Source organism: Rhinatrema bivittatum, chromosome 2 (genome assembly GCF_901001135.1).
Source record: "Rhinatrema bivittatum chromosome 2, aRhiBiv1.1, whole genome shotgun sequence".
Classification (NCBI taxonomy): domain Eukaryota; kingdom Metazoa; phylum Chordata; class Amphibia; order Gymnophiona; family Rhinatrematidae; genus Rhinatrema; species Rhinatrema bivittatum.
In genome coordinates, this window is record NC_042616.1 from 171,627,237 (window position 1) to 171,654,494 (window position 27,258).

The 27,258-nt window shown below is 44.5% G+C and overlaps 1 protein-coding gene across 1 annotated transcript in view; it reads left to right on the plus strand.

The window, feature by feature from the left end:
- VPS50 (VPS50 subunit of EARP/GARPII complex) overlaps positions 1-27,258 on the plus strand; it is a 620,793-nt gene that overhangs the window by 148,256 nt on the left and 445,279 nt on the right. Inside the window, 1 exon segment of the mRNA XM_029588894.1 lies at positions 1,536-1,589. Coding sequence (XP_029444754.1) covers positions 1,536-1,589 — 54 coding nt within the window.

Consider the following 27,258-nt stretch of genomic DNA (forward strand, 5'->3'; position numbering starts at 1 on the left):
TTCAGTCCATCTGAATCATTACTCATGAAAACCTTCTCCGGAACAGGTATTTCCCCAACATCCTCTTCAGTAAACACCGAAGCAAAGAAATCTTTTAATCTTTCCACAATGGCCTTATCTTCTCTAGGTGCCCATGAAGTTAGCAAGCAGCACATTTAAGACTAATCGGAGGAAATTCTTTTTCCCTCAACACACAATTAAGCTCTGGAATTTGTTGCCAGAGGATGTGGTTAGTGCAATTAGTGTAGCTGGGTTCAAAAAAGGTTTGGATAAGTTCTTGGAGGAGAAGTCCATTAACTGCTATTAATCAAGTTTCCTTAGGGGCGGATTTTAAGAGCCCTGCTCGCGTAAATCCGCCCAAAACCGGGCGGATTTACGCGAGCAGGGCCCTGCGCGCCGGTAAGCCTATTTTACATAGGCCTACCGGCGCGCGCAGAGCCCCGGGACTCGCGTAAGTCCCGGGGTTTTCGGAGGGGGTGTGTCGGGGGGCGTGTCGGGCCCGAACCGCGCGGCGTTTTCGGGGCGTGTCGGGAGCGTTCCGGGGGCGGGCCCGGGGGCATGGCTACGGCCCGGGGCGGCCCGGGGGCGTGGCCGCGCCCTCCGGACCCGCCCCCAGGTCGCGTCCCGGCGCGCAGGAGGCCCGCTGACGCGCGGGGATTTACGCCTCCCTCCGGGAGGCGTAAATCCCCCGACAAAGGTAAGGAGGGGGTTTAGACAGGGCCGGGTGGGTGGGTTAGGTAGGGGAAGGGAGGGGAAGGTGAGGGGAGGGCAAAGGAAAGTTCCCTCCGAGGCCGCTCCGATTTCGGAGCGGCCTCGGAGGGAACGGGGGTAGGCTGCGCGGCTCGGCGCGCGCCGGCTATACGAAATCGATAGCCTTGCGCGCGCCGATCCAGGATTTTAGCGGATACGCGCGGCTCCGCGCGTATCTACTAAAATCCAGCGTACTTTTGTTTGCGCCTGGAGCGCAAACAAAAGTAGGCTATTCGCGCTCGTTTTAAAATCCGCCCCTTAGGGAATAGCCACTGCTATTAATTACATTAGTAGCAAGGGATCTTCTTGGTGTTTGGGTACTTGCCAGGTTCTTGTGGCCTGGTTTGGCCACTGTTGGAAACAGGATGCTGGGCTTGATGGACCCTTGGTCTGACCCAGCATGAAAATTTCTTATGTTCTTAGTTTGCATCACTTTGGGTCTCTTATATTATCTAATATTGTAGGATTAAAGTTTTTTCATCATGTTATGATGACTTCATTCTGAACTCTTCGTGCTACAATCTAAGGAGCGATACCAATAAGAAATGGATAAGGACATATGCAAAAAGTTTTTGACTCCATTTTTAGTATCACCATACTGAATCAATTAGAGCAAAGGGAAGAAGTTGACCCCTACTTGAAAAACACTTTTCCTCTTTGATCCTTGTAGACAGAGCCACATTGGAACTACACTGGCTATAAATATTGTGAATCTTTGGCGTGTTGGAACTATTAAATTATTTTCTATCTTACAGATGAGTTTTTTTTTTTAAATTTCTTTATAGGTATCCAAGAAAGTTGCAGATTTGATCCTTGAAAAGCAGCCTTCATATGTTAAGGTAAGAAAATCTTCCTATGTGATGGACTACTCGAAAAAATCCTCTGATTAATACTTTGCTATATTAACCAAGCAGCACTAAAATGGTTTAATTTTAGCAGAGAACCTTTCAAACTGAACTTGACGTTGAAGTTAGGAAGGTGTTCTATTATTCCTCTTTGGTGTGAGTGCAGAACCCCATTCCCTAGTGTTAGCATTCTTCCAACAGATATTTTGGTGAACACATTGACAAAAGTTTCCTAAAATATTTAATGTTGGTTGATTCCTTCATCTGCAGTGGCTGTAACAAAAGAAAATTGTTGGTGGCTGTATTTATTTACTTATTTAGACATTTTATATACCGTCGTTCCATGTAGAGATCACATTGGTCATATTTGATTTTGCACAATTCCAACGGAGGTCTGGTCAGAGAGGGAGAGAGTGTGCGCTGGAGTAAAATACAAGCTATTGCTTAAGAATTTTGTGATAACAACTACATTTCAGTTGCTGTTAATTTTGAGCCGTGTTGTTCATGTATACCAGTGGCTACCTGCTGCTTTTTACTAGCTGGTAATATATATTTTTTTTAAACTAGACTAGGTTTCTGTAATTCCATCTATTTTGGCCTTCTTCAGTCTGCATTAAAGCTCTTCAAATAATTCAAAACTCTGTAGCACGCATTCTTACGGTGACCACTCATTTTGAACATATTTTTCCAATTTTGTATTCACTTCATTGGTTGCCGATGGAATGGAGGGTACAATTTAAGATCTTATCAATGATTCCTAAGGCACTGAGCATTGAAGCCCTGCAATGCATTAGCTCATTATTAGAAATTTATTGGCCAGTGAGAAGTCTTCGATCTTCCGGACAATGCTTATTGGATGTGCCTTCCGCCTGGCTTGTCAGATTAGCAGAGTCATATGAGAGGCTGTTTGCAGTAACAGGCCCAATATTATGGAATTAACTCCCTGATGCTCTCCTGAAGGAGATATGCCTTAAAACATGTAAAAAGCATTTTTAAAACATTTTATTTAGGGAAGCGTTTAACTGAAGTTGTAATTAAAACTCATCGAAAGGTGTCAGGAGCATTCTTCAAGCTAGTGGGCTGCTGATAGTTTTGATTCTATATTCAGAAGGGTACTGGTTTTAGTTTGTGCTGATTTCTAAGCATCTTTAGTTGATTAATTCTGAATGTTTTTATGGAAGCAGCTATGCTTCATTAAAACTCTGTTTTAATGAAGCATAGAATATTTTTAAATAAATAAATAAAGCTCCCAGTTTTGAATGGGGCTTAGGTTTTTTGTTTTCCCCATTCAGAACCAGATTTAAAGAGCAGTAGATTTGAGCAGTCCTGTTGATTTATGAATATTTGATATTTTGCCTTTTCCCAAAGTTGGTTTCAGTAAAATTGAAATTAACAGAGGCATTAGAACAGCTTTCAGTCAGATCAGAATTTGCAGTTTAGCATAGCTTTGGGATTCAGCATAAGAAACCCATTTGTGAGTAGTTTCAAGACCCAGTTGTCTCCCTGTTGCATATAGCACAGTCTCTCGTCGGAAGTTCAGGTAGTTTGGCTGAAGATGTGGGTCTTAGGGAAAGGCTTGGCTGAAAAGCCACGTTGTAGCTTTTTTCCTGAACTCAGAGTAGGATGGCTGTAGGCACAGTATTAGTTGTTCCAAATTTTGATATATAACAGCTGAAAGTGCAGGACAATCTGGCAGCAGTCAGTGGAGAGGAAAGAAGAGTCATTTCGGCTGACCAGAGTTCCTTTGTGGGCATGCATTTGAAAATTATAAAAATTATTCACTTGTAGGTGAAATTGAATAAATATTTTAAATTATTCAGAATCATTAGCAATAGGTCAGAACTTTCGGTATTATACTCTGTTTTAAACAGTGGAACTTATAGACTTAATTGATGTATGGTGCATTCCTTTTGTCTCTCCCATCGCAGCCTCTCTGGCAAAATATGGTATCTACGGAACTGTATTGGTACTTTGGAACGTTTTTAATAAAACAGCCTTTAAACAACTTAAAAGTTATCTTTTGAAGTAAGGAACAGCATATATAGTTGCTCCATACCTCCATATTGTGCTTCTTATGCATATATGTGTGGTTGATTCAGTCCAACTTTTTGAACTGCATGCTTTTTTAAACCATTTGAAACACATTCTAATTTTTGGCCTTAATTACCAGGAAATACCAACCCCTATAAACACATAAGAAAATTATGGTATTCATACCTTCCTATTGTTTAAGAAGTTTCATAGTAAGAATGATGTCTGGAGCAGATAATTCTTGTATAATGACTATGTACATTAATCCTTTGACCTTCAACATCTCTAGTTTCCTAGCGTGTAGCCAGATGGACTCAGGACCAGTTGGTTATGTGCTCTTCTGCTAGCAGATGGGAAATGGAGTCAGATTTCAAAGCTGACGTCACTCTAGATATACCCCTGTAGTAACCTCAGCTCTTCAGAATCTCTCTGTCTCCTAGCAGATGCGGACACTATCCCACACACTAGAATAGTGTTAAGAATTACAGCAAAGAAGAAACAAAATTTACCTTAAAGAAGATCGAGTCCCGCTCTCCTGCGGTGATACCTAAGGGTCCCTCCCCCAGTCGAGAATTCCTGAAGTGATCTCCGATATCCCTCAGAGGTGTGCCTTGGTCCGATAGCCGGTTTCCGGCGTGGACTTAGCCCCCAGTGTGGCTGAAAGGCAGCAGGTGCAGAACCGAGCGCGGCAGTGAAGGTAATTCCCTCTCCCCCCGCAGCTGGAGACCGTCTGGCATACGATTGGTAAGCGCCGAGATCAGGTAAGAAAAAAATCTTTAAATTCAGGTCTCCGGTCTCCAGAACTCAGATTGCTGTACCGAATTCTTCTTCTGGCAAGGTTAAAAAGGGAACCCCAATCAGGGCTAGGCCCCGATCTGGTGCAAGGGTTCACACACGTGGAGACCCTCGAGGGGCACCATCTTACGCACGGGTGCCGTCGGCGTCATCTTCCCTTCTCGACTGGCGGTACGTGCGGGGCAGGCCGGGTGACCGATGCGCCTAACTTGTGCGCGTCCAATACAGACGCACACACAGCTACACACACAGCGGCATGCACAACTGAGACGCGCGCACAACTGAGCACACCCGTGTGCATAACTACTCGCACAGTCGCGTTTACAACTGCACACGTGCAAACACAATGGCACCGGTGCCCAAGAAGGCCAGAAGGCACTCTCTTTGCACAGCCTGCCACATAAGAGCCGCGCAGCATGAATTTGAGTCCTACCTGTGTCAACATTGCGAAGAAGCCCAGGGGGAACCAAAGCCTGGTCCCTTACTTTCGGGGGATGGGTCCGGAACTACTACTGATGATAGCTCCCCAGATCTGGTCATCTCCGAGATGACGTCTCCACAGGAAGGCACCTCTGGGGTTCCTACTCCGACTCCCCCTGGGATTAACATGGACCCAGAGACCTTCTCCTGGTTGAAATTTTTCCAATGCCTGCAAGCCTTCGTTCAGGCGCAATCAGCCCCGGCTGCGCCCTGGGCTCAACCCCTGCTGGAAGCACAAGATCCTCTCAGCCCCGCTCGGATGCCTTGAGACATGCCTCGCCTAACCAAGAACTTCCCTGACAGGGACACAGACACCTCAGATGATGAGGGCAACTCCCTGCAAGAAGGAGAAATCCCTCCAGGGATGGAATCATACTGAACCATGCTTCACTTCTTTCAAAAGGATGAATTACCAGTCCTTGTTTCCCAGACTCTGAAGATGCTGGGTATTCCAGGCACGGACCCTATGGCAGAAACAAAGAAGAACCCCATCTTGGTGTCACTTTGTAAGGCCTCATGCTACTTTCCAGTGATGGAAGCCATCCAGGAACTGATTGACCTGATGTGGGATACCCCGGAGGCCAGCTTCAAAGGAGGTCGGGCCTTGGAAGCCCTATATCCTCTAGAGCCAGCGACCAAGGAATGCCTGCATTTCCCGAACGTGGTCTGTGCTGTCTCAAAGAGAACAACGATTCCCGTTGAGGGAGGGGCTGCATTGAAGGATACACAGGATAGACGATTGGAATCCATCCTCAAGCAGGCCTTCGACGCAACAGCAATGACACTGCAGATTGCTTCCTGCTGTGCACTGGTGGCACGTTCCTACTTGCTCCTCTCGAGAGAGGCAAATAACTCTGGAACGTATACCAGTGAGACAATGGAACCTGCAGCAGCTTTCCTGACGGACGCAAGCTTAGACCTGGTGCGTACCTCAGCCAGAGGCATTGCCTCGGTAGTAGCAGACAGAAGACAACTATGGCTACGGAATTGGTCTGCGGACACGACATCTAAAGTGAATCTCACAAGAATGTCCTTTAAAGGATCTCTCTTATTCTGAAGCAAATTGGAGAAGTTATCCAGCAAATGGGGCGAATCCCCAGAGCCTCAGCTACCAGAAGATAGGAATAAAAGATCTCAGCGTCCCTCTCCCAGAAAAACCAAGGGCAGAGGCTCGCAGGAACTCGCAGTTCCAGGCACCTCGTCGCTCCCGATGGTCCCCAGCCCTTTTGGAACCGACAGACCAAGAGAGGGACAGGCTCCAACCGTGCTCCACAATGAAAATGGGCCAACCCATCCACAGGAAGTAGAGATAGGGGGTCGACTTGCCCTCTTCTACCAAAGATGGGTCGAGATAATGTCAGACAAATGGGTACTAAATATTATTCGAGAAGGTTACTCTCTGTAGTTCCGCAGCATCCCTCGAGACAAATTTATGATGTCACCCTGCCACTCCCACACCAAGAGAATGGCAGTGGAAACCACTCTAACAAGACTACTCAGTCTGAAGGCAATAACTTCGGTTCCCACGCCCTGACAAAATACGGGGCGCTATTCCATCTATTTTATCGTTCCCAAGAAGGAAGGATCATTCCGGCCCATCTTGGATCTCAAGAACGTCAACCGGCATCTGTGGATACTATACTTCCGCATGGAGACTCTTCGATCCGTCATAATGGCAGTACAACCAGGTGAGTTTCTAACTTCCCTGGACCTCTCCGAAGCCTACCTTCACATTCCAGTACATCAGGACCACCAGCGTTTTCTATGCTTTGCGATACTGGGTCACCATTACCAGTTCCGAGTGCTGCCTTTTGGCCTAGCAACCGCCCCCAGAACATTCTCCAAAATTATGGTGATCGTGGCGCAACACTAAGGAAGGAAGGGATCTTGGTACACCCTTACCTGGACGACTGGATGATCAGGGCAAAGTCTTCGGAAGAGAGCCGGCAGGTGACCAGTAGAGTCAAGAGCCTACTGCAGGAACTCAGTTGGGTCGTGAACACGGGCAAGAGCAGTCTGCAACCCTCTCAATCTCTAGAATACTTGGGGGCCTGTTTCGACACCAAACAGAACAAAGTCTTCCTCCCTCCTCCGAGGCGAAGGAAACTGATGGAACAATTACGATGATTGATGACCAATGCACGCCCCAAGGTATGGGACTATCTTCAAGTCTTCGGCCTCATGGTATCAACCCTGGATGTCGTCCTGTGGGCAAGGTCCCATATGCAACCTCTCCAGCAATCCTTACTGTCATATGGAATCCAGTGTCCCAGGACTACTCAATTCGCCTCCAACTACCAGCAGACGTATGATCTCAGCTCTAGTGGTGGCTACAGGAAGACCACCTAAGCAGAGGAGTAAGCCTATCCCCACCGAACTGAAACTTGCTCACCACGGATGCAAGCCTGTGAGGGTGGGGAGCCCACTGTCAGGAACTGATGGCCCAGGGACAATGGAACAAGGAAGAGGTGGAATGGAACATAAACCACCAGGAAGCTCGAGCAGACTAGCGTGCCTATGATTCAGCCACAGACTCTGAGGCAAAGCGATTCGAGTAATGTCGGACAGCACTACAATAGTGGCTTACATTAACCACCAGGGAGTAACCAGGAGTCAGCCGGTGTCTCTGGAGATAGACCCTCTCATGGCATGGGTGGAGATAAACCTACAAGGGATTTTGGCCCCCCACATCACAGGAAAAGACAACGTCTCAGCGACTTCTTCAGCAGAGAGAGCCTGGACCCGGGAGAATGGATGCTGTCGACCACAGCTTTCCAACTGATAGTAAATCATTGGGGCTCCCAGCCATGGATCTACTGACCACCCATCTCAGTGTCCAAGTCTCCAGGTTCTTCAGCCGCAGACGAGAGCCACACTCCCAAGGGATTGACGTTCTCGTCCAGACTTGGCCAGAGGAAGACTTAATGTATGCTTTCCCTCCATGGCCATTACTGGGCAAGGTCATCCGCAAGATAGAACATTACAGGGGATTAGTTCTGCTAGTGGTCCCGGATTGGCCAAGACGCCCATGGTACGCAGACATGCAAAGACTCCTTGTGGAGGAACCTTCTGTGCCTACCTCCACACAGGGAACTTCTCCGGCAGGGCCCGATTCTCCACGAAGATCCGTCTCGATTCTCTCTTATGCTCTGGCACTTGAGAGGACTCGCCTGAAGAAGCACAGTTACTCAAAGGCCGTGATTGACACCCTGCTCCAAGCGTGCAAGTTCTCCACATCCCTGTCTTACATTCGCATTTGGAGAGTATTTGAAGCCTGGTGCGAGGACCGTGGGATACTCCCGTGGACAGCCAAGATTCCCATGATTCTGGAGTTCCTACAGGACGGTATGAAGAAGGGGTTGTGTCTCAACTCCTTCAAGATCCAAGTAGCCACACTGTCCTGCTTCAGAGCCGAAGTGGACAGATTCCAGCTATCAATCCATTCGGATTTGTCCCGCTTCCTGAAAGGGGTTAAACAACTCTGACCACCCCTGAAGTGGCCGGTGCTTCTATGGAATCTCAATCTAGTATTAGACTTCCTAGCTGGGGCTTCCTTTTAGACCAGCACGTGGTCTGTCACTACGCCTCTTAACATTGAAGACGGTATTCCTGGTGGCAATATGTTCAGCTCATCGCATCTCCGAACTACAGTCATTATCCTTTCGGGAACCGTTCCTTAGGTTCACGCCTGGAACCATACAGCTGCGCACTGTCCCCTCCTTCCTACTGAAAGTGGTTTCCGAGTTTCACTTGAACCAAACCATCTCACTACCATCTCTGGATGAACATAAGGACTCGGAAGACTCACACCTTCTTCGCCATCTAAATGTCAGCAGACTCCTAGTGCGGTACCTGGAAAGATCGGAATTGGTGCGCAAAACAGATCGCTTGTTTGTTCTTCACAGCGGGAAGAAACAAGGAGAAGCGGCCTTGCGGATGATCATAGCCCACTGGATCAAGGAAGAATCAAGGCAGCCTACATAGAGGCAGGAAAGCCCTTACCACTACATGTTAAGGCTCATTCTACGAGGGCACAGGCAGTTTCTTGGGCAGAAATCAAGCTACTGTCACCCGCCAAGATCTGTCGGGTGGCAACATGGTCCTCCATACATACCTTCTCCAGGTTCTACCGCCTGGATGTTCAAGCCCGAGAAGACGCAGCCTTCGCGAGGGCAGTACTAAGTGGGCCACGGGCAGCCTCCCGCCCTCTCTGGGAGTAGCTTTTGTACATCCCATTGGTCCTAAGTCCATCTGGCTACACGCTAGGAAATGGAGAAATTACTTACCTGATAATTTCGTTTTCCATAGTGTAGACAGATGGACTCAGCATCCCGCCCATGGCTGCTCCAGAAAATGGGAACCTCGGATAGCAAAACTCGAGTCTAAGCAAATATGGGTAAGCCACGGCCAACCCATAGTTCAAGACACACAGTTTTCCGGTGTCGGCGTTAATTGGTTGAGTGCACTGGCGGTCTCCAGTTTGGAAATTAATTGAACCAGTTCAATCAAGTTTTAATCAAGTTTAATCACATTATTTAAACGAAGATATATCCACAATGGCTTTTCGAAGAGAATACTGAAGAGCTGAGATTACTACAGGGGCATATCTAGAGTGACGTCAGCTTTGAAATCTGACGCCGTCTCCCATCTGCCTGAAGAAGAGCACTATACCCATTGGTCCTGAGTCCCATCTGTGTACACTAAGGAAAACGAAATTATCAGGTAAGTAATTTCTCTATTGGTCACCAGCAACCAGAAATATTCCATATAACCTGTTTTCAAAAGTAATATAACTTCCATGAAATATCCAACCTAAAGATTCTAATTGCTCAAATAATGCACATCTATGCTGTAGCAATGTTATTTACGAATCTTGCGTATTATAATATGGTGCTAGCAGTTCATTGAGTTTTTAGTTGTATGGATGGCAAAATAGTTCTATTCATGCTATAACACAAGTAATGTGTGTAAACAAAAATATTGTATATATTAAAAGAAAAAATGTGTAACTGCACCATGTTCACAAACGCTGCATGTAATATGTATCCCTGTGCAACTGGCCATCCACACAACCTTCACTTATCATGGTCTGGGGGGAAGTGAAGGAGGGTTTCAGCTGTTTGATTTGCCAGGCGAGAGTCACTGACCTCATCTGCATGGACAGCTGGCACTTCTGGGCTGTGCAGATCCCACCAGCTTGTGTGCATCTCTGTGGCTAGAGCTTTGCTGGAGATGGGATGAGTTGTCATTGATGGGTTGTGTTGTGGGTATAAAGAGGGGTCTTAGCCTTCAACTTGGCCTCTTGCTGCCTGCTCCCTGCATCACTGCCAGCAATTATCAGTTATCCTCTGTTGGCTTTGGGAATGGTGGTGTAGGGTTGTGGTGACAGTCTATTTGGCACGTTTATGGTTTGGCGACAGGCTGCAGGGTCGAATGGTCCAAACAATGTTGGACTATGCAACGACTGTTGCTTACATCAATCAGCAGGGAAGTACCAAGAGCCAACAAGTGTCACAGGAAATAGATCAGCTTATGGAATGGGCCGAAGTACATCTCCAGATGATCTCAGCCTTGCACATTGCAGGCAAAGACACATTAAGAGCAGACTTTCTCAGCAGGGAGAATCTGGACCCAGGAGAGTGGGCATTATCAGATGAGGCGTTTCAGCTGATTCGGATTCGTTGGGGGTTCCCTATTCCTAGACCTGTTGGTGACTTTTTGCAATTGAAAAGTTGTGCGATTCTTCAGTCTCAGGAGAGATCCAAAATCATTGGGGATCGATGCCCTAGTGCAGGAGTAGCCGGAAGACAAATTGCTGTATGCCTTTCCTCTGTGGCCCATGTTGGGCAGATTGATTCAAAGGATCGAATGCCAGAGAGGGACCGAAATTCTGCATTTATCTACAATCCTCCAGTCATCCTGCCACCCTCCTTATATCAACTTTGATAACCACTCCATTGTCATATCTACCAAGGTGTGTAACCTAGGATTCACCCTAGACTTTGAACTATCTATGGTTCATAACATCTCTTCTGTTGTAAAAAAAACTCCTTTTATAAATTTCACCTTCTAAAATGTTAAAACCACTGTTATTCCCCAATGACTTTTGCCTCGTCTTACAGGCCTTGATCCTTACTGAACTTGACTATTGCAATGCCTTATAACTAGGTTTACCAGATTCTGCTTTACATCCACTTCAGTTGGTACAGAATATTGCTGCTCAAGTTCTCACTGGTACGATAATCAGAGATCATATTACTCCTATTCTTCTTTCCCTGCATTAGTTATCCATTTTACAACGTATACATTATAAAACCCTCTCTGTAATTCATAACCTTCTTTACAAATCCTCAGCCATCTAGCAATGCATCTCTCTCTGACTATATCATCTGTCTAGACAGCTCCGTTCTGTGAACAAATGCTTGCTTGAAGTTTTTACTGTCTGAATTGCTAGACTTGACCTCACAAGATGCCGTGCATTCTCCGTAGCTGGTCCCACCTTATGTAATTCCCTCCCAGCTGATCTCAGGCTCCAATCAAACATCAAAGATTTTAAGTAAAATCTAAAGACTCACCTTTGTACAATCACTTAGAAGCAGCCTTCTGCAGACTAAGTTCCTCTCAGCTTCCTTGTCCCTCCTTCACACCCTCTCATTGTGAATTCCTTACTGTTATGATTTTCTTCTTATGTTTTGTTTTTTATTGTATTTCGCTTAATGACCTTTATGTGAATTTAATTTTTATTTTATTTATTTAGACTATTTATATTGGTTTGTGATAAATTATGTATGTTTTTTTGGAACCGCTTTGACCTACCTCCATTGATTAAGCAGTATATACATTTTTAAAATAAATATATGGTGCTCTTGTTCGCTTCAGATTGGCCCAGGAGACTGTGGTATGCATATCTGCAGAGACTCCTGGTGGATTCGCTGCTTTGACTTCCCATGCACAGGAACCTATTGCAGCAGGGACCTGTTCTTTATGTAGATCCAACTTGATTTTGTCTTCGGTATAGCCCTTGAAAGGGCTTGCTTTCTGAAACGTGGATACTCTGCAGTAGTGATTTCCACCTTGCTAAGAGCTAGAAAGTTCTTCACATCTTTGGCCTATGTGCACGTTTGGAGAGTGTTTGAGGTTTGGTGTGCGGATCGAGGTACTCTTCTTTCCTTGGTCAATATTCTGCTTATTTTGGAATTTTTTGCAGGATGGCTTGAATTAAGGCTTGGCTCTCAGTTCCTTAAAGGTGCAAATAGCAGCTCTCACCTGTTTCAGGGGTCAGGTAAGGTGGATCTTTGTCAACTCATTCTGATGTGGCCCATTTTCTGAAAAGTGTGAAACATCTTCATTCTCCTTTGTGGTTTCCGGTGCCCCTAAGGAGTCTTAATTTGGCTTTGGATTTTTTGGCAGGCCCTACGTTTAGACTGCTACGTACTCTTGTCCTTGCGGTTGCTGACTTTGAAAATGGTGTTCCTTGTGGCAATTTGTTCTGTGTACAGAGTTTCTGAACTGCATGCCTTGTCTTGCTGGGAGCCATTTCTCCAGGTGACTCCAGGAGCGGTACAGCTGTGTACTGTTCCTTCCTTTTTACTGAACGTGTTCACTAAGTTTCACTTGAATCAGTCCTCCTCCCTGCTGTTTCTGGGCAGAGAGAGAGATGTAGAGGAGTATTGTCTGTTGCGACCCTTGGATGTCAAGATATATATTGTCAGGTATCTAGAGGTTACTGAGCCTTTGCAGAAGTTGGTTCGCCTGTTTCTCCTTCATGGCAGTAGTAGACAGGGAGAGGTAGTCTCGTGGGCTACAATAGCTCGCTGGATTAAGGAGGTAGTCACTGCTGCAAATGTGATTGCTGGGAAGCCATTACCTAGTCAGGTTAGGACTCATTCCACTAGGGCTCAAGCAGTGTCATGGGTAGAAGTTAGATTGTGGTCTCCCGACGACAAATGCCAAGCTGCGTCATGGTCCTCCTTACATATCTTTTTCAGGTATTATCATCTGGATATTCATGCTCGGGAAGATGCGGCCTTTGTACATGCAGTTTTGACTAGACTGCGGGCAGCCTCCTGCTCTGTTCGGTAGTAGCTTGAGCACATCCTACTTGTTCTGGATTCATCTGACTGGATGCTAAGAAATGAGAAATTACTACTTACCTGATGATTTCATTTTGTTTAGGACAGTCAGATGAATCCAGCTTCCCTCCCTTGGCTGCCGAATGATTGCATAATGATCCTCCTGTGGGCCTATGTGTTCCAGGGACTACTAGTAAGTGTTACTCCAGTCACTAGACTAGTGTTATTACATTCTTGTCTGAGCTCAGTGTTGCCTGTTGGCTGAGTATTGAAATGTTTATCTGTTTTTAATCAAGATTTTTGCTAGTTTGTCCTCAGTTGCTTTTAAAGAAAATAGTGGCAGGCTGATGTCACTGCAGGGGTATATATACTGTGATGTCAATTTGCTCCATCTCCATCTGCTGGTAGAGGTGCATAACCACTTGTTCTGGATTCATCTGACTGTCCTAAAGAAAAGGAAATCATCAGATAAATAGTAATTTCTCATTCTTCAAACTCTCTGTTGCTATAGCCACCCTTCCAAATCTCTAGTTGCTGAGTTGCAGTCAAGTTGAGAGGAATCTATTCTTGCTTTTGATCTCCCTTCTTCATTTAATTAATTGTCCATTTGCAAGAACTGTAACTTAAAATGTAAATATTGAGGGGGGCGCTCTAGCAATGTCAACTAAGAGGACTGCCTAACTGATGAGCTCCTCTCCCCTGATTATTGAATTCTCTGCATTTTTGGACATTTATACTGCTATCTCCTTCACTTTACCTCTCTGATGGCAGCTAAAAGAAAAATGGCTGATTTAAAGCACTTCTTCAGCAAACATGCCTAGGAGATTTCAGGAGGTGACGATGAGCAAGCTGCAAAGGCCACAGAGGATACCAGTGGGAAAGACATTGAGTGCTCTTTGAGTCGCATCGCCACAGGCTCGGGCTCTGCTGATTTGCCAACCCGAGATGAGTTACGGGAGTGGTTCCTTAAACTGCAATCCGACCTGAAACAACATAAAACTGAATTGCTGACCTTGATCTTGGAGTTACGGGAGGAACTGGCAGCACTTGGAACACGAGTTGACGAGCTGGGTATTAGAGTGGAGAGTCACTGTGAGGCGCTCACTACTATCAATGCACAACACAAGCAAAAGCAGGCTGAGTACGAGCTTGTAGCAGACAAGCTAGAAGGTTTAGAAAATCAATCGTGGCGCTGCAATTTGCGGATTCGTGGGGTACTGGACACTCCCGAATTTGCGGATGTAGGAGATATTGCATTAAAACTTTGTAGCTTCCTGCTCAGTAATGGTGCGACTAGCTCTGCAGAGCAAGATCCTCTTCTCCCGCTTATCACAATTGGGGCTTTGGGCTCCAGGCCAGATAATCGCCCCAGAGTCAACAATTTCTGCTTTCACAGATATGTGCAAAAGTCTTTAGTTTATGAGGCAGCATGGAAAAAGAAGTGGATCTCTGAGGGGCACACGTTGGCTATTTTTAACGATTTGGCCCATTTTGATGCTGAGCAAATGTTATGTGCTGAAGGAGGTGACGAGTTCATTAAGAGCAGGGTGTATCTGCTATCGTTGGACTTTCCCTTTTGGTCTGCAATTTGTGTCTAAAGGCTCAACTTACTGGCTAAAGTCAATATCTGAAGCTGAAGAGGCTTTTAAAAAAGCGAATCTGAACATTACTTTCATGGTGCCCAAAATGGCATCCACCATGCTGAAGACGGATGTATATCCACACTGGCACCGGGCAGGAAGAGGCGGAAGGAGGCTTTGCCAACACTCTGAGAACTCCTGTTCGGTATTGTCTGACCAGGACTGATGGACTTGTAGACTTTTCTCTTTCCAGATTGCTTGGATTGTGCTCTTTTAATCTGTGATTCGTTCTGACTTGCAGTTTTCAGGTTGCTTGCTTTATACAGTTCTAATAATGTCCCCTGCATCTTTTGCAGGGGACATTTTTTGATTTTGTTTTCTTTTCAAAGCATAGCAGGGAGAGTTTGGTTGGAAGCTCTTCTTGTTTTGATGGTATTCTTCCCTGGGAATGGAATGATCCGCCTGTTGGGTAAGGTGGCTCATATGGGTTATGGGGAATGTGAGGGGAGGTCTTAATTTATCTCTGTATTTTTACATTCTCTGAGAGCATGGTATGGCATTTATTGGTTACAGTATGATGAGCGCAGCATCACAGTACGGGCATGTTTATATCTTATTGATTTAAAGGATAATTTCCTTGAATGTCAAGTGTCTCAACACTTATTGAAAGCATCACCTCTTATCTCAAGGATTAACTTATCACAAGGCTTCCATAGCCTTAATTCAGGAAACACATTTACGGAAGAGAAATGAACATCTTCTATCTTTTCCAAACTATCCACATATATTTTTAGCAGCAAGTTTTAAAGGGGCATGATATACTGGGGTGGGTATCTTAGTTTCTTGCAACCTGGCTCATGAATTGCTTTCTAGCTTGCTGATCCTTCAGGTCAATATTGTCTGGTAAAATTAAGGGTGGGCAGGGACATTTTTACAATAGTTAGCCTTTATGCTCCTAACTCTGCCCAGTATTCATTTTTACAGAGCAAAGTCCTCCTAGCTCATGCAGGGGGACTCCTAATGTTAGGTGGAGATTTTAACTTTACTAGAAACCCAAAGCTAGATATTTCAAACCCAGTTACTTCGTCTTTGCAAGGGACGAATAAGTTTTTGCCCTCTTTAATGTTCCAATGGAGTCTTGCTGATATTTGGAGGCAACGATGTCCCACTTCACGTGCATATACTTTTTATTCCCCCCCTCATGGGTCATACTCCTGTATTGATTATTTTCTTATAGGTAAGGTATTGCAGAATCGGATGGTGACTGTGGGAGTTGGGAATATAAATTGGTCGGATCATGCGCCAACTTGGATTGATGTACGTTTTCAAGATCTGGATCAAGGTCAACATTTTTGGCATCTAAATGAAAGCTTGTTGAAGGATAATTCTTTCTCTAAATTTTTGGATGAGCAATTGCAAGAGTACTTTCAAACCCATACTTCTATGTCTATGGGGGTGATTTGGGACTTTTCCAAGACTGTGGCGAGGGGCCTCCTTATTTCTTATGCCACATTCCGTAAGAGGGAAAGAGAAAAGGCTCAAATTATTTTATTAGCCAAAATTTCCCATTTGTCACACATGCATATAGCGACCCATTCTAAATCTATTTTTAAGTGACTCTCTTTGGTTAGGTCTAAGCTGCACTCTCTTGAAGATGAACTGTTAGCTCATCGACTTGACTTAACCTAACAGGTCTATTATGATGGGGGTAATAAAGCTGGTCGTTATCTAACCAGACGAATGAAGGCCATTACTGTACAAGGTTGCATAGCTGAAATTAAAAATACACATGGGGCAGTGGTCACTATGTTCTCGGACATACGGGATTGCTTTACATTGTTTTATGCTTCTCTCTATAGTAAAGATAGGGATATTGACGACCTTAATATAGATGATTATTTTAGCTCTTTCTCTCAGTATGGAACAACAATTTCTTGATAAACCCATTAGCACTCTAGAAGTTTTACATGTTATCAAACTTAAAATCTGGAAAATCCCCAGGATTGGATGGGTTCTCTAGCGGCTATTACAAGAAATATTCCCACATTTTGCCAACCCCATTAACAGACATGTTTAATTATATCAGGGAAGGAGGTTCCTTTACAGTATACTCCAATGTGACTGAGATCTCAGTTATAGCAAAACCTGGCAGAGAAACCCACTCTTTGTGGGTCTTACTGATTAATTTAGATCTGAAGATATTGACCAGAGTTCTCACTGAAAGATTGAATTTGCTTATGCCTTCATTAGTTCACTCTGCCCAAATGACTTTATACCCAATCGCATGGTGGCCGATAATGTCCGCAAAATTGTGGACCTTTTATGGTGGGTCAGTAGGCAAAACAATCCATTTGCTTTCCATTGATGCTGAAAAAGCATTTGATTTAGTGCATTGGCCCTTCTTATTTAAAACCTTGGGGAAAATGCACTTTGGGCCCTTCTTTTTACAATGGATAGTGAAGTTATGTGAACTTTCGAGTGTTTATGGGGATGGTTTTGGAATAGGAAGAGGTACGAGGCAAGGCTGCCCCTTGTCACTGTTATTCTTTGTATTATTTCTAGAACCCTTTACTACCAGAGTTTGAATGTCTCCTCACATTATGGGGGTTAGATTGGGAGATTTACACTTTAAATTATTACTCTTTGTTGATGATATCTCGTTTACACTGACTGATCTTTGTTCATCTTTGGAGGGTATTGTATCTGAGTTAGGCATTTTTAGTGGGGTATCCAGATTTAAGGTTAACCTTGACAAATCTGAACTTCTGAATGTTAATCTTGTGGAGTTCAGAAGTCCGTAATATTAAACTGAAGTTCCATTTTAAATGGGCCACAAACTCACTTAAATATCTGGGGGTACGTATCAGTCCTTGGTTGTCCAATTTATTTACATTAAATTATATTCCCCTGTGGAAGGCCATAGATGATGATCTGGACAAGTGGCATAGGGAAAAGGTTTCCTGGCTGGAACATATAGCTATTGTCAAAATGAACATTTTGCCTCATTCCTTTATCTGTGCACGACTCTTCCTATTTTTATTACTGTTACTATCCTATGCTCTTGACTACTCCTCCACTCCTAATCTAATATAGCATTTTGCGGCCTCCCAACTTTGATCATTGGTTGATTATACATAGGAGGAAGTTCGTGAAATAGTGAGTTCTATTTGAACAAGCTCTAGTGAGTGTAATGCCATTATCCACTGTTCCCTGGCAACCAAAATCCTCCTGGCGTCCATTGCAGTGCTTTCCCCTATGCATTATAAAACACTATATGGGTTTGGTTTCAATGGAAATCTCACCTAGTTAGTCCTAGTTCCTACTTTTATCTCACTCACCTTTTTCACAATACCATCTTTCCTGTGGGTATTTGCTACTTGGTACACTCTTGGTATTACTCGCATTGATTACCATTGTTCCCAGGGTACTTTTATACATACTAATGATTTAAGGGATAAATACCAAATGGGGAGTGTGGATTTTTTAGCTTAGGCTCAGCTTAGGAATTTTATAGAATCCACGAAGTGGGCTGGTACCTTGTGTTCGAGCAAGTCTCTATTCGAAAATTTCTGTGATCAAGCAGATCAGCTACAAGGTTTCATATCCAAAATATATAACCACCTTAATGGACAATTACATGAACCTTTTAAGCATATGCAAGCTTTGGAATTAGATTTAGGTGACTGTTTGAGCACTGAGGATTGGGACTTAGCTTTTTAATATGCCAGTAAATGTTCTATTTCTGCTATCTTGCAAGAGAACTGTTATAAACGTCTGTATCGATGGTATGTGACTCCATCTAAACTGCATCATATGTACCCTGTTCTGACAAATGAGTGCTGGAAGAAGTGTGGCCAAATTGTCACCTTTTTTTATATTTGGTGGCAATGTGGGGTAGTTGTCTTTTTCTGGAAGCAAGTTATGGATTGGATTTCACACTTTTTGGGAGTGGCAGTTATTTCTGACCCTTGACATATTTTACTTAGTATCCCAGTTCCTGGGATGGATAAAAGTTCTCAATGTCTCTGGCAGCAAGTATTTATTGCGGCTCGTTGCTAATTGTTGCGTTCGTCGCTGCTCGACGCCCTCATTCCGCCCTCTTTACCTCTGTGACGACTCCCTCCGGGTGTGATGGACGGCTGGCTACCATGGCGTCTCCATGCCGTCTCCCTCTGGCGTACTGGACTGGCTCGACGCTGCAACTCCGCCATCTTGTCCTGATGCCTAGGGTGCGCGCGTCCCGACTCTTGTACCAGCAAGGGCGCGAACCTCAGGGGAGTCCCCCTGAGATGACGTCATCTGCTTCCAATATTTAAAGGTCTTTGAAAACGCTAACAAACCGAGTTAGCAAGGACGGATACGGATACGGTTAAGCATATGGCTACGTACTCGCTTTGGCTATCCAAGCTACTCTGCCTCCTTGGACTTACCAGAGGTAACCGCTCCTCGGGGGCCTCGCTCTTTTCTTTATTTTCAGATTACAGATAGGAACCGGTACTAGCTCCTCGAGGGCCCATGTTCCTGAACACTCTGAAGATTCTCTACTGTCTGGAAGCTATTGCTGCTACAAACAAATGTGAGTTACCATCGCTCTCTCAGAGCTTTCCCTGGAACCAGGTACTCGCTCCTCGAGGGCCTAATCCTTTCCAGCTCCTGAGCTTACTTGAGACCTTACGTGAGTTTTGTCATTTAGTTCTGTTCATGAACTCTGCCTACTCTGCCTACTCACTTTCTACAGTTTCTCAACAGCTCAGCCATCCTGGGATCATTGTTCCAGTATCTGAGGGACTACAGCCCTGCCAGGCATATCAGCTCACTACTGCCACCTCTGGTGGTTTCTACTAATCTGTTTAATAAAAGAAATAATGTGTCTGTCTCCATACTCCAGCCTAGCCAGTGGTCCCTCTTGGGGTATCCTCCCGAGAGCGTGGTCATCTGCCATCGACCCAGGGATCCACCCACAACTATATCAGATTCATTACAGATTGCTACACCTTAGCAAGACGATATTTGAGACACTACAAGATTGCTGACTCCTCCCTCTCCAGGAGCCCGCTACACAGAACTTTCTCTACAGATTGCTCCTCCCACCTGATTGCTCCTCCCATCAAGCATCTTCTCCATAACAGATTGCTAATTCGAGCAGCAAACATACAACTAATTGCTAACTCCCTAGCAAATCGCTATCAGATCACTGACAGATTGCTAACTCCGCAGTCTAACCTATAACACTAATTGGCCAGATATTGGAAGTGACCAGACGTGCCTTCTATCCAGGTGGTCATTTCTCGCTTACATAATTATCATCGCTTGGTGATTCTTACTGTATTATGCCACAATCGCTTATTATCCTATGAAGTGGTTTGGGGTCCTTTTGTATTGTGGATCAAAGCCCAAGGGCTACCTGCTTAGTGTGATAACCAACCCATCATTTGTTTGTCCATTGTTCTCTTCTCTTCTTTTTTTTACTTTTTGTAGGAGATTGGTGATACTTGGGGGGGGGGGGGGGGGGTGCTCTTCTAATGGTTGAGATTCTTTTTTCCAAGATTTATTGTGCACATACTTCTCCTTCATTTTGTGCACTTTGGGTGGAAATGTCAGTATAGCAGAGTTTGCTACCTTTTCCTTTCTTTTATCCTCAGGTATGTGTTGAATTGCTATTGTACTGAAGGGGGGGGGGGGGGGCGGGCTGGGAGTTCAGTATAGAAAACTTGATGTTTGTATGCATATTTTATTATTGTACCTGTTTTCCATGTTACTTCTAATAAAAAATTGTCAATTACAAAAAAAAAAATGTAAATATCATGATAAGTGTGACAGTTACCCTGGTAGAGTATTTGGGGGGGGGGGGGGAATCTTTTAAGTAGGAAGTATGTTTAAATATGCAAATTGGCACTTTTGTTCCAAGAAACAACTATAAAATATAGGTTTTAAAAGTCCAAACAATAATAGCAATTTGCTGTCCTTTCTTCAGATATAGCTTATGGTTCCACTCAGAATTGGCTAAGCAGTCCCTTAGTTCAGAAGAAGCTGAACATTTTTTTAAACTCTTTATTTGTTAACATTTTCAAAGCATACATTAAGAAACATAAACTTGTAAAACTCCTCTATAGTGCACAGAAGAGATATGGCATCCAGAGAGAGGGTACAAATTCTGGAATCAGTACAAACAGGACAGCTGAAATTACCCCACCATAGAAGTTAAGACAGCACGAGAAATGCAGGCACATGCAATAGCAGACCAACTAATAGTTAAACAGCTTCTAAAGATTTGTGGTATGGACCAATATACAAACATATTTTGCGTGTTCATTTTTAAGATCAAAGTATAACAGTTCAATGTCTGCAATGTTCTTGACCTGTGTTCTCCAGTGCGCAATAGTAAGGTAAGGCTGGTCTTCCAAAAAGTAGCCATCGTAAAGCTAGCTGCTAGAAGCAGTTGCCCTAGTCCAGCGGCACAATAGTCCTAATTCAGGTGTTACTGAGCAGATGCCCCTAAAATATCAACAACATTCTGGGTAATCGTTTTCTAGAAGTTACTAACCACTAGGTAGAACTTCTAAATGTGAATATAAGAAGCCATCTGACCACACCCCTTCCAGCAAAGCATTTCCACATTCTGAAAACACTTGGAGTGGAAAAACAGGGGTGTGGTAGGTTCTGTTCAACAGTTTAATCATCAATTTGGTCCTCTTAGCACACATGGAAATGTATGCTTCCAGGCCCTATGGTCAAGCATCAAGTTTAAGTCATGATTCCACGCATCAACTAGAGAATGTGGTGTTTCTTTCCCATATTTACTAAGAAGAATTCCCCTTTCTAGTAGCATCAGGATTGCTCATAAAGTACTTTAACCCATCCAAGGGATGCAACACCTTGGTTAAATCAAATTTATTCCCTAACACCTCTCTTAGCTAAAGATAAGAGGCATGTGAGTGGGGAGGGAGATCATAATCATCACAGAGAGACCTATATGTAACAAACCCCTCCTTATCCCATAATTGAGCTATATTGATAAGACCATTGTCTCTCCAGTCTTTGAAGGTTGGAGAAAACGTATAGGCTGATAAAGTTGGGTTCTCATATATAAAGGCAATGTGCGAGACCTTGAGTGTCCATCCGTCCCAAAAACGTGAGCAACTGATGCCAAACTTGGAGAGTATGAGCAAGCATAGGACTCTTCCTACAAATCCTTTTACTACTGGGGGAGCCACCAGGCAAAAAGGGCAGCATCCCTTAAGTTAAGCGCTTCAGCCTGAAGCTTCTCCAGCTGAAGCCTCGACCCTCGACCAAGCTTTCATGAAAAGAAGTTTGGATGCCCAGTAGTATATATGAAGGATAGGTAAAGCCATACTTCCCTGCACCTTGGGCAACCAAAGATGTCTCAGTCCTATCCTAGCCTTTTTACTGTGCCAGATAAATTTCAAGATACACTTATTCAAGTCACTGAAAATATTAACAGGTATCGAGCCGGAGACGTGCTGAAACAAATATAGAAGTTTAGGAAGTAAAGACATTTTTAAAAGATTAATTCTACCTGTCCAGGAAATGGTCAAATGTTCCCAACTCTGCAGTGTTTGCTTAATTTGGGTTATTAAAGGGGCATAGTTCTTCACGTAAATATCTTTAAAGGCCCTGGAAACAAAAATCACAAGATATTGGAACCCATGTTCAACCACTCTAAAGCCCCGAAGAGCTTCCAGGACCACCTTTTTCAGACCTAACAGAAATATTTCGGATTTATCAAAATTAATTTTATAGTCCGCCAGGGAGCCATACATCGATAATAGATCCAGTAGCATTGGGTCCGATGTTTTAGGTGTGATGTCAGGTAGATCAACAGATCATCTGCGTAAAGGGAGATATTGTGATTCCTGCCCCGAATCGAAACCCAGAGATGTCAGGGTGTTGTCTAATAGTGGCTGCAAGAGGCTCTATACTAAATCAAAAAGTAGGGGAGAAAGAGGGCATCCCTACTGCGTTCCTCTAGCAATATCAAAAAAGGAATAGAGGGACCCGTTAATACTTAAATGTGCCCTTGGTTTATCATACATAGCTTGAACCCAGGTATACTGGCAGGTATACCGGCAGGTATACCAGCCTTCTCCATGACCACAAATAAAAAAAAAAGGCCAGGTCAGGTTGTCAAATACCTTCTCAGCATCTAGCGAGATAATGACCCCCACCAACCCTTTCAATCTAGCCAAATGTAAAAGGTTGAACAGCCTCCTGGTATTAGACATGGAGTTGCACTCCTTGACAAATTCAGTCTGATCAGGGTGCACCAGGTGTGGGAGCAAAGTCTCGAGACAGAGTTGTAGCACCTTAGCAAGTATTTTTATATCTGAGTTAAGCAAAGCTATCAACCTGTAAGACCCACACTCCAGAGCGTCCTTTCCCTTTTTGTAGATGAACATTATAGTAGCATTGGCCATGGTGCCCAGTGACTGACCCTCCATTCCCACTTCATTATAAACCCACAAAAGATAATGAGAGATTGGGGGCAGAAAGGTTTTGAAAAAAACCAATGGAGAACCCATCTGGCCCTGGATATTTTCCACCCATTAAAGCCTTAACCACAGCTTGTATTTCAAATGATGAAATGGGCTCAGCCAGCATTTCCCTTTGGGCATCAGGTAAAGATGTTAAGCCCAAATTATCCAAGAACCTATAAATCTCAGGCCTGTCACATTCACCGGGTGCCTTGTAGAGTTTAGTGAAATAGTGTACAAAGCCTTCTCTACCTCGTGGGTATTAGTAGTGAGCCCTCCAAAGGCCATCACACTTGGGCTATATGCGATTTATATGCTCTTTGCAACCCTAGCCAGGAAGCCCCTGATCTATCCCCATGCTCATAGTATCGGAGCTCAGTATACTTCAGGGTCTTCCCAATCTTATAGAGTTCCAGAGACTGCAAATCTCATTACATTTGTCCAGGGCTAGAAGAGTCTTGCGAGATCCAGTTCGCTTATGCTGAGTCTGTAAATCTTCAATCTCAACCAGCAACAGAGACTCCTTCTGAATTTTCTCACACTTAATGTGACTAAAGAAGGCTTTAAAAAGTTTCCCAGTGCAATACTGGCGTATAGTCCCCCTCTGGATTGTGGAGGTCAAATTCCTCTACCACCTCTTTAACTAAGTCAGGGAAACTTTTGTCTCCCAACAAAGAAGTATTAAGCCTCTAAGTAAAGGTCTTAGATTGGGCGATCTCAAAAGTGAAGCAAAGCTCCACTGGATAGTGGTCGGAGATGGTACAAGACAATATTTGATTGCTATTCAAATGAGATATTTTAGGAGTACATAAGAAAAAATTTATCCTACTATAGGATCCATGCCTGGGGAGTAAATTGTGTAATCTTGGTCTCTGGGATGAAATTGTCATCAGGCATCTGTGAGGTTAAAAGTAGTAATAAGGTCCTGGAATCCCAAATTAGAAGGAATGCAGGATCTGGACTAAAAAGTCCTATCAACCAACGGATCAGAAAGATTCCATTCTCTGCCCATTCATACATGATCAAACCCAAATGTTGCTATTTTATCTTTAAAAGCATGAAAAAATTCTGATTGATCAGTGTTTGGTGCATATACATTTACCAGCATGAAAGGGACAGAGTGTAATAGACCTTCTAACATAATAAACCTGCCATCCTCATCCACCAGCATCCGGCGAACAACGAAGGGCAGGCCCTTATGAATAAGTATGCAGACCCCTCTACTCCTGGTGTTATATGAAGAGAATAATAGAGCTGGCCCACCCACCCAACCCTAAGTTTTTCATGTTGTTGGTCAGTAAGATTGGTCTCCTGTAACATCAAAATTTGAGCTTTATAACGATTAGCCAAGTTGAGGATATGCTTCCGCTTTATAGGAGAGGACATCATCCTAACATTCAGAGAGAGGTAGCATACTGCCATGGTTCAAAACAGTGAACATGCATCTGAAAAAGGATATAATTCGGATTATACTGCACAGGTGCTCGAAGACCGGGGCCACAGCAGGCCAGCCAGTAAAAGCGAGTGATGAAAGTTAGACATTCTAGCTGTCAGCAGTACCATCTCACTCATAGTACATAGAGAAAAGATCTATGCCATTTAATCCCCTCCCCCCGAAGTATAGATGTCCAAAAAACTAACATCAACCACTGACCACCCCCCCACATACCTTTCTACAACTAACAAACTAAGCCCCCATCCCCCCACATAACCAATCACAGAAACCACCCTGCACTAATTCTATATTCCCCACCCACCCATACTGAGCCCCATGTCATACCCAGAGCAACCTTCAAACCCCAAACAATAGACCTTGTGTTCTCACGGTGGGAAGGAAATCAGGACCGAGAAGACAGTCCGCTCACCTTTTTAACCCCAACTCCTAGAAACCTTCACCACCCCTTAACCTAACCTACAAATTCCCACAGAAGCAAAGATTTGAGAATAGGTAAACATCACAACCATTGCCAAACCACCCTATCTAAAGTTCAGTTGACATATAGAAAGCAGTATATTAAAAAAGTAACAAATATGGAGCCAAATAGCAGGTATCGGAACATAGGCAAAAAAGCAAAACCGCCATCATGCGTACAAAGTCCTCCTGTTGCAAATTAAAGCAGGATCATAGAGCATCACAAATCGAGAGAACAGTTCCTATGGCAGCGCGCCCATAATACAAGCACAAAATAAAAGGAGGCCTGAGCAGGAACAGAAAAAAACCAGCCCATAACCACTGCGCAAACTTGCGAGCAATATTTGGGCAGAAAATAAATCGCCGAAACTAGCGGCATGAACAGGCCCCTCAGTGTGATTAGGTCTAATGATACCCCTGCCAGCCAAGCTAAGGCCCTGTCCAGAGCAAGTACATTCTATCTGGGAAAAGATAATCAGAATGCAGCTCAATAACAGAAAAAAGAAGAAACTTGTAGCCCAGGGGTGGCCCTGGAACCATATCATGTGAAAAAAGTGTCTGGCATCAGTTAGATCTTCATAGTGGGAAGATGCAGTGTCCAGGGAAAGGGAAGAAACTTCTCTGAATGCCCCTATGAGCCTCCCACCAGAAGCCAAGACATGTGCTGTGTAGGGTGACAGAGCACTCACAGGCTCCCTTCTAACGCTCTATCGAGCCTGAGCACTTAGCATCTTGAATCTACTTTTCTGCCACTTTTACCATATCCAGGATGACTGGATGGCCATTCATGATGAGCCAGAGTTGAGCGGAGTACAGCGTTGGGTATTTATAATTCAGATGTTGCAGCTCCTTCTTGACCTCTCTAAAGGCTTGCCTTCTTTGCTGCAGATCTGCGGAGAAGTATTGAAAAATAATTATACGTGAGACTTGGAATTTAATGTCCCGAAGTTCTCTGACTGCATTCATAATTTTCCACTTGTCACAAAAATTATGTAGTTTGATAATAACAGCCTGGGGACAGCCTCCCGCTGCCGGGCTTGGCATCATGGTGCAATGTGCAGTTCAAGGCTGTTCACCCTCAAGCTTTAGGACGCTGGGAAGCCATTTTTCAAAGAACCCAACTGTGTCACCTCCCTCTGCCTACTCGGGGACTCCAAGCACTCTTAAATTGCTCTGACACAATCAATTTTCAAGCTCGTCAATCCTTTCCAGTGCAGAGGTATATCGCCGCTCTAACTGATCTATTTTAGTGCCTGCTACAAGAAGTGCCATTTCGAGATTCATCATTTTTCCATCCTGTTCCTCAGACTAGTTTGGTAGAGATTTTTTTGGAAAATTCCTCCATCCACGTACGAATAGAGGCTGCCTCGTCACCTCAGGAGGCATGCCCACCATTTCCTCCTCAGAGGCAGAATCACTGACCTGTTCTGGTCTGGCATTTCTGGGCTTCTTTTGATGTTTTGACCGCTAGGGCCCGATCTTCTCACAACGACGGCAAGGATCGCTTTCTAGCATCTTTCTCAATGACATTTCCAAAAATGAAGCTTACTGCGCAGCAGGAAGGAATGGCAGGAGCTCCGGTGGGTTGCTGTCTCCCCTCCTACAGCATAACTGGAAGTCCTAGTTCAGTGTTTTAAAACATTTTTTTTTCTGTACTCACAGTCTCAGGCCGATACAGTATAGTCCGCTCTGGTGGAGCGCACTGTTAGCCCGGGTTTAAACGTGTGTTTTTGACGCGCTAGCTTTACCCCTTATACAGTAAGGGGTAATAGCGCGTCGAAAATGCGCGGCCAACCCCCCCGAAACAAATAGCGCCCGCAACATGCAAATACATGTTGATGGGCCTATTAGACATTCCCGCGCTAATTTTGGCCAGCACCAGGGAAGTGTACAGAAAAGCAGAAAAAACTGCTTTTCTGTACACCCTCCGACTTACTATCATAGCGATATTAAGTCGGAGGCCCCAAAAATAAAAAAAAAAGTTAAATGTGCCCGTGGGTCGGAAGACGGACGCTCAATTATGCCGGTGTCTGTTTTCCGAACCTGTGTCTGTCAGCGGGCTCGAGAACCGACGCCGGAAAAATTGATAGTCAGCTGTCAAACCCGCTGACAGTTGCCGCTTCTGTCAAAAAGGAGGCGCTAGGGACGTGCTAGTGTCCCTAGCGCCTCCTTTTACCGTGGGCCCTCATTTAAATACTTGATCGCGCGCCCAGGAGAGTGGCCTGGGCGTGTGTTGGGAGAGCGGGCGCTCGCCTCGGAGTGCCGGCTCTCCCGCGGGTTTTACTGTATCGGCCCAAGAGT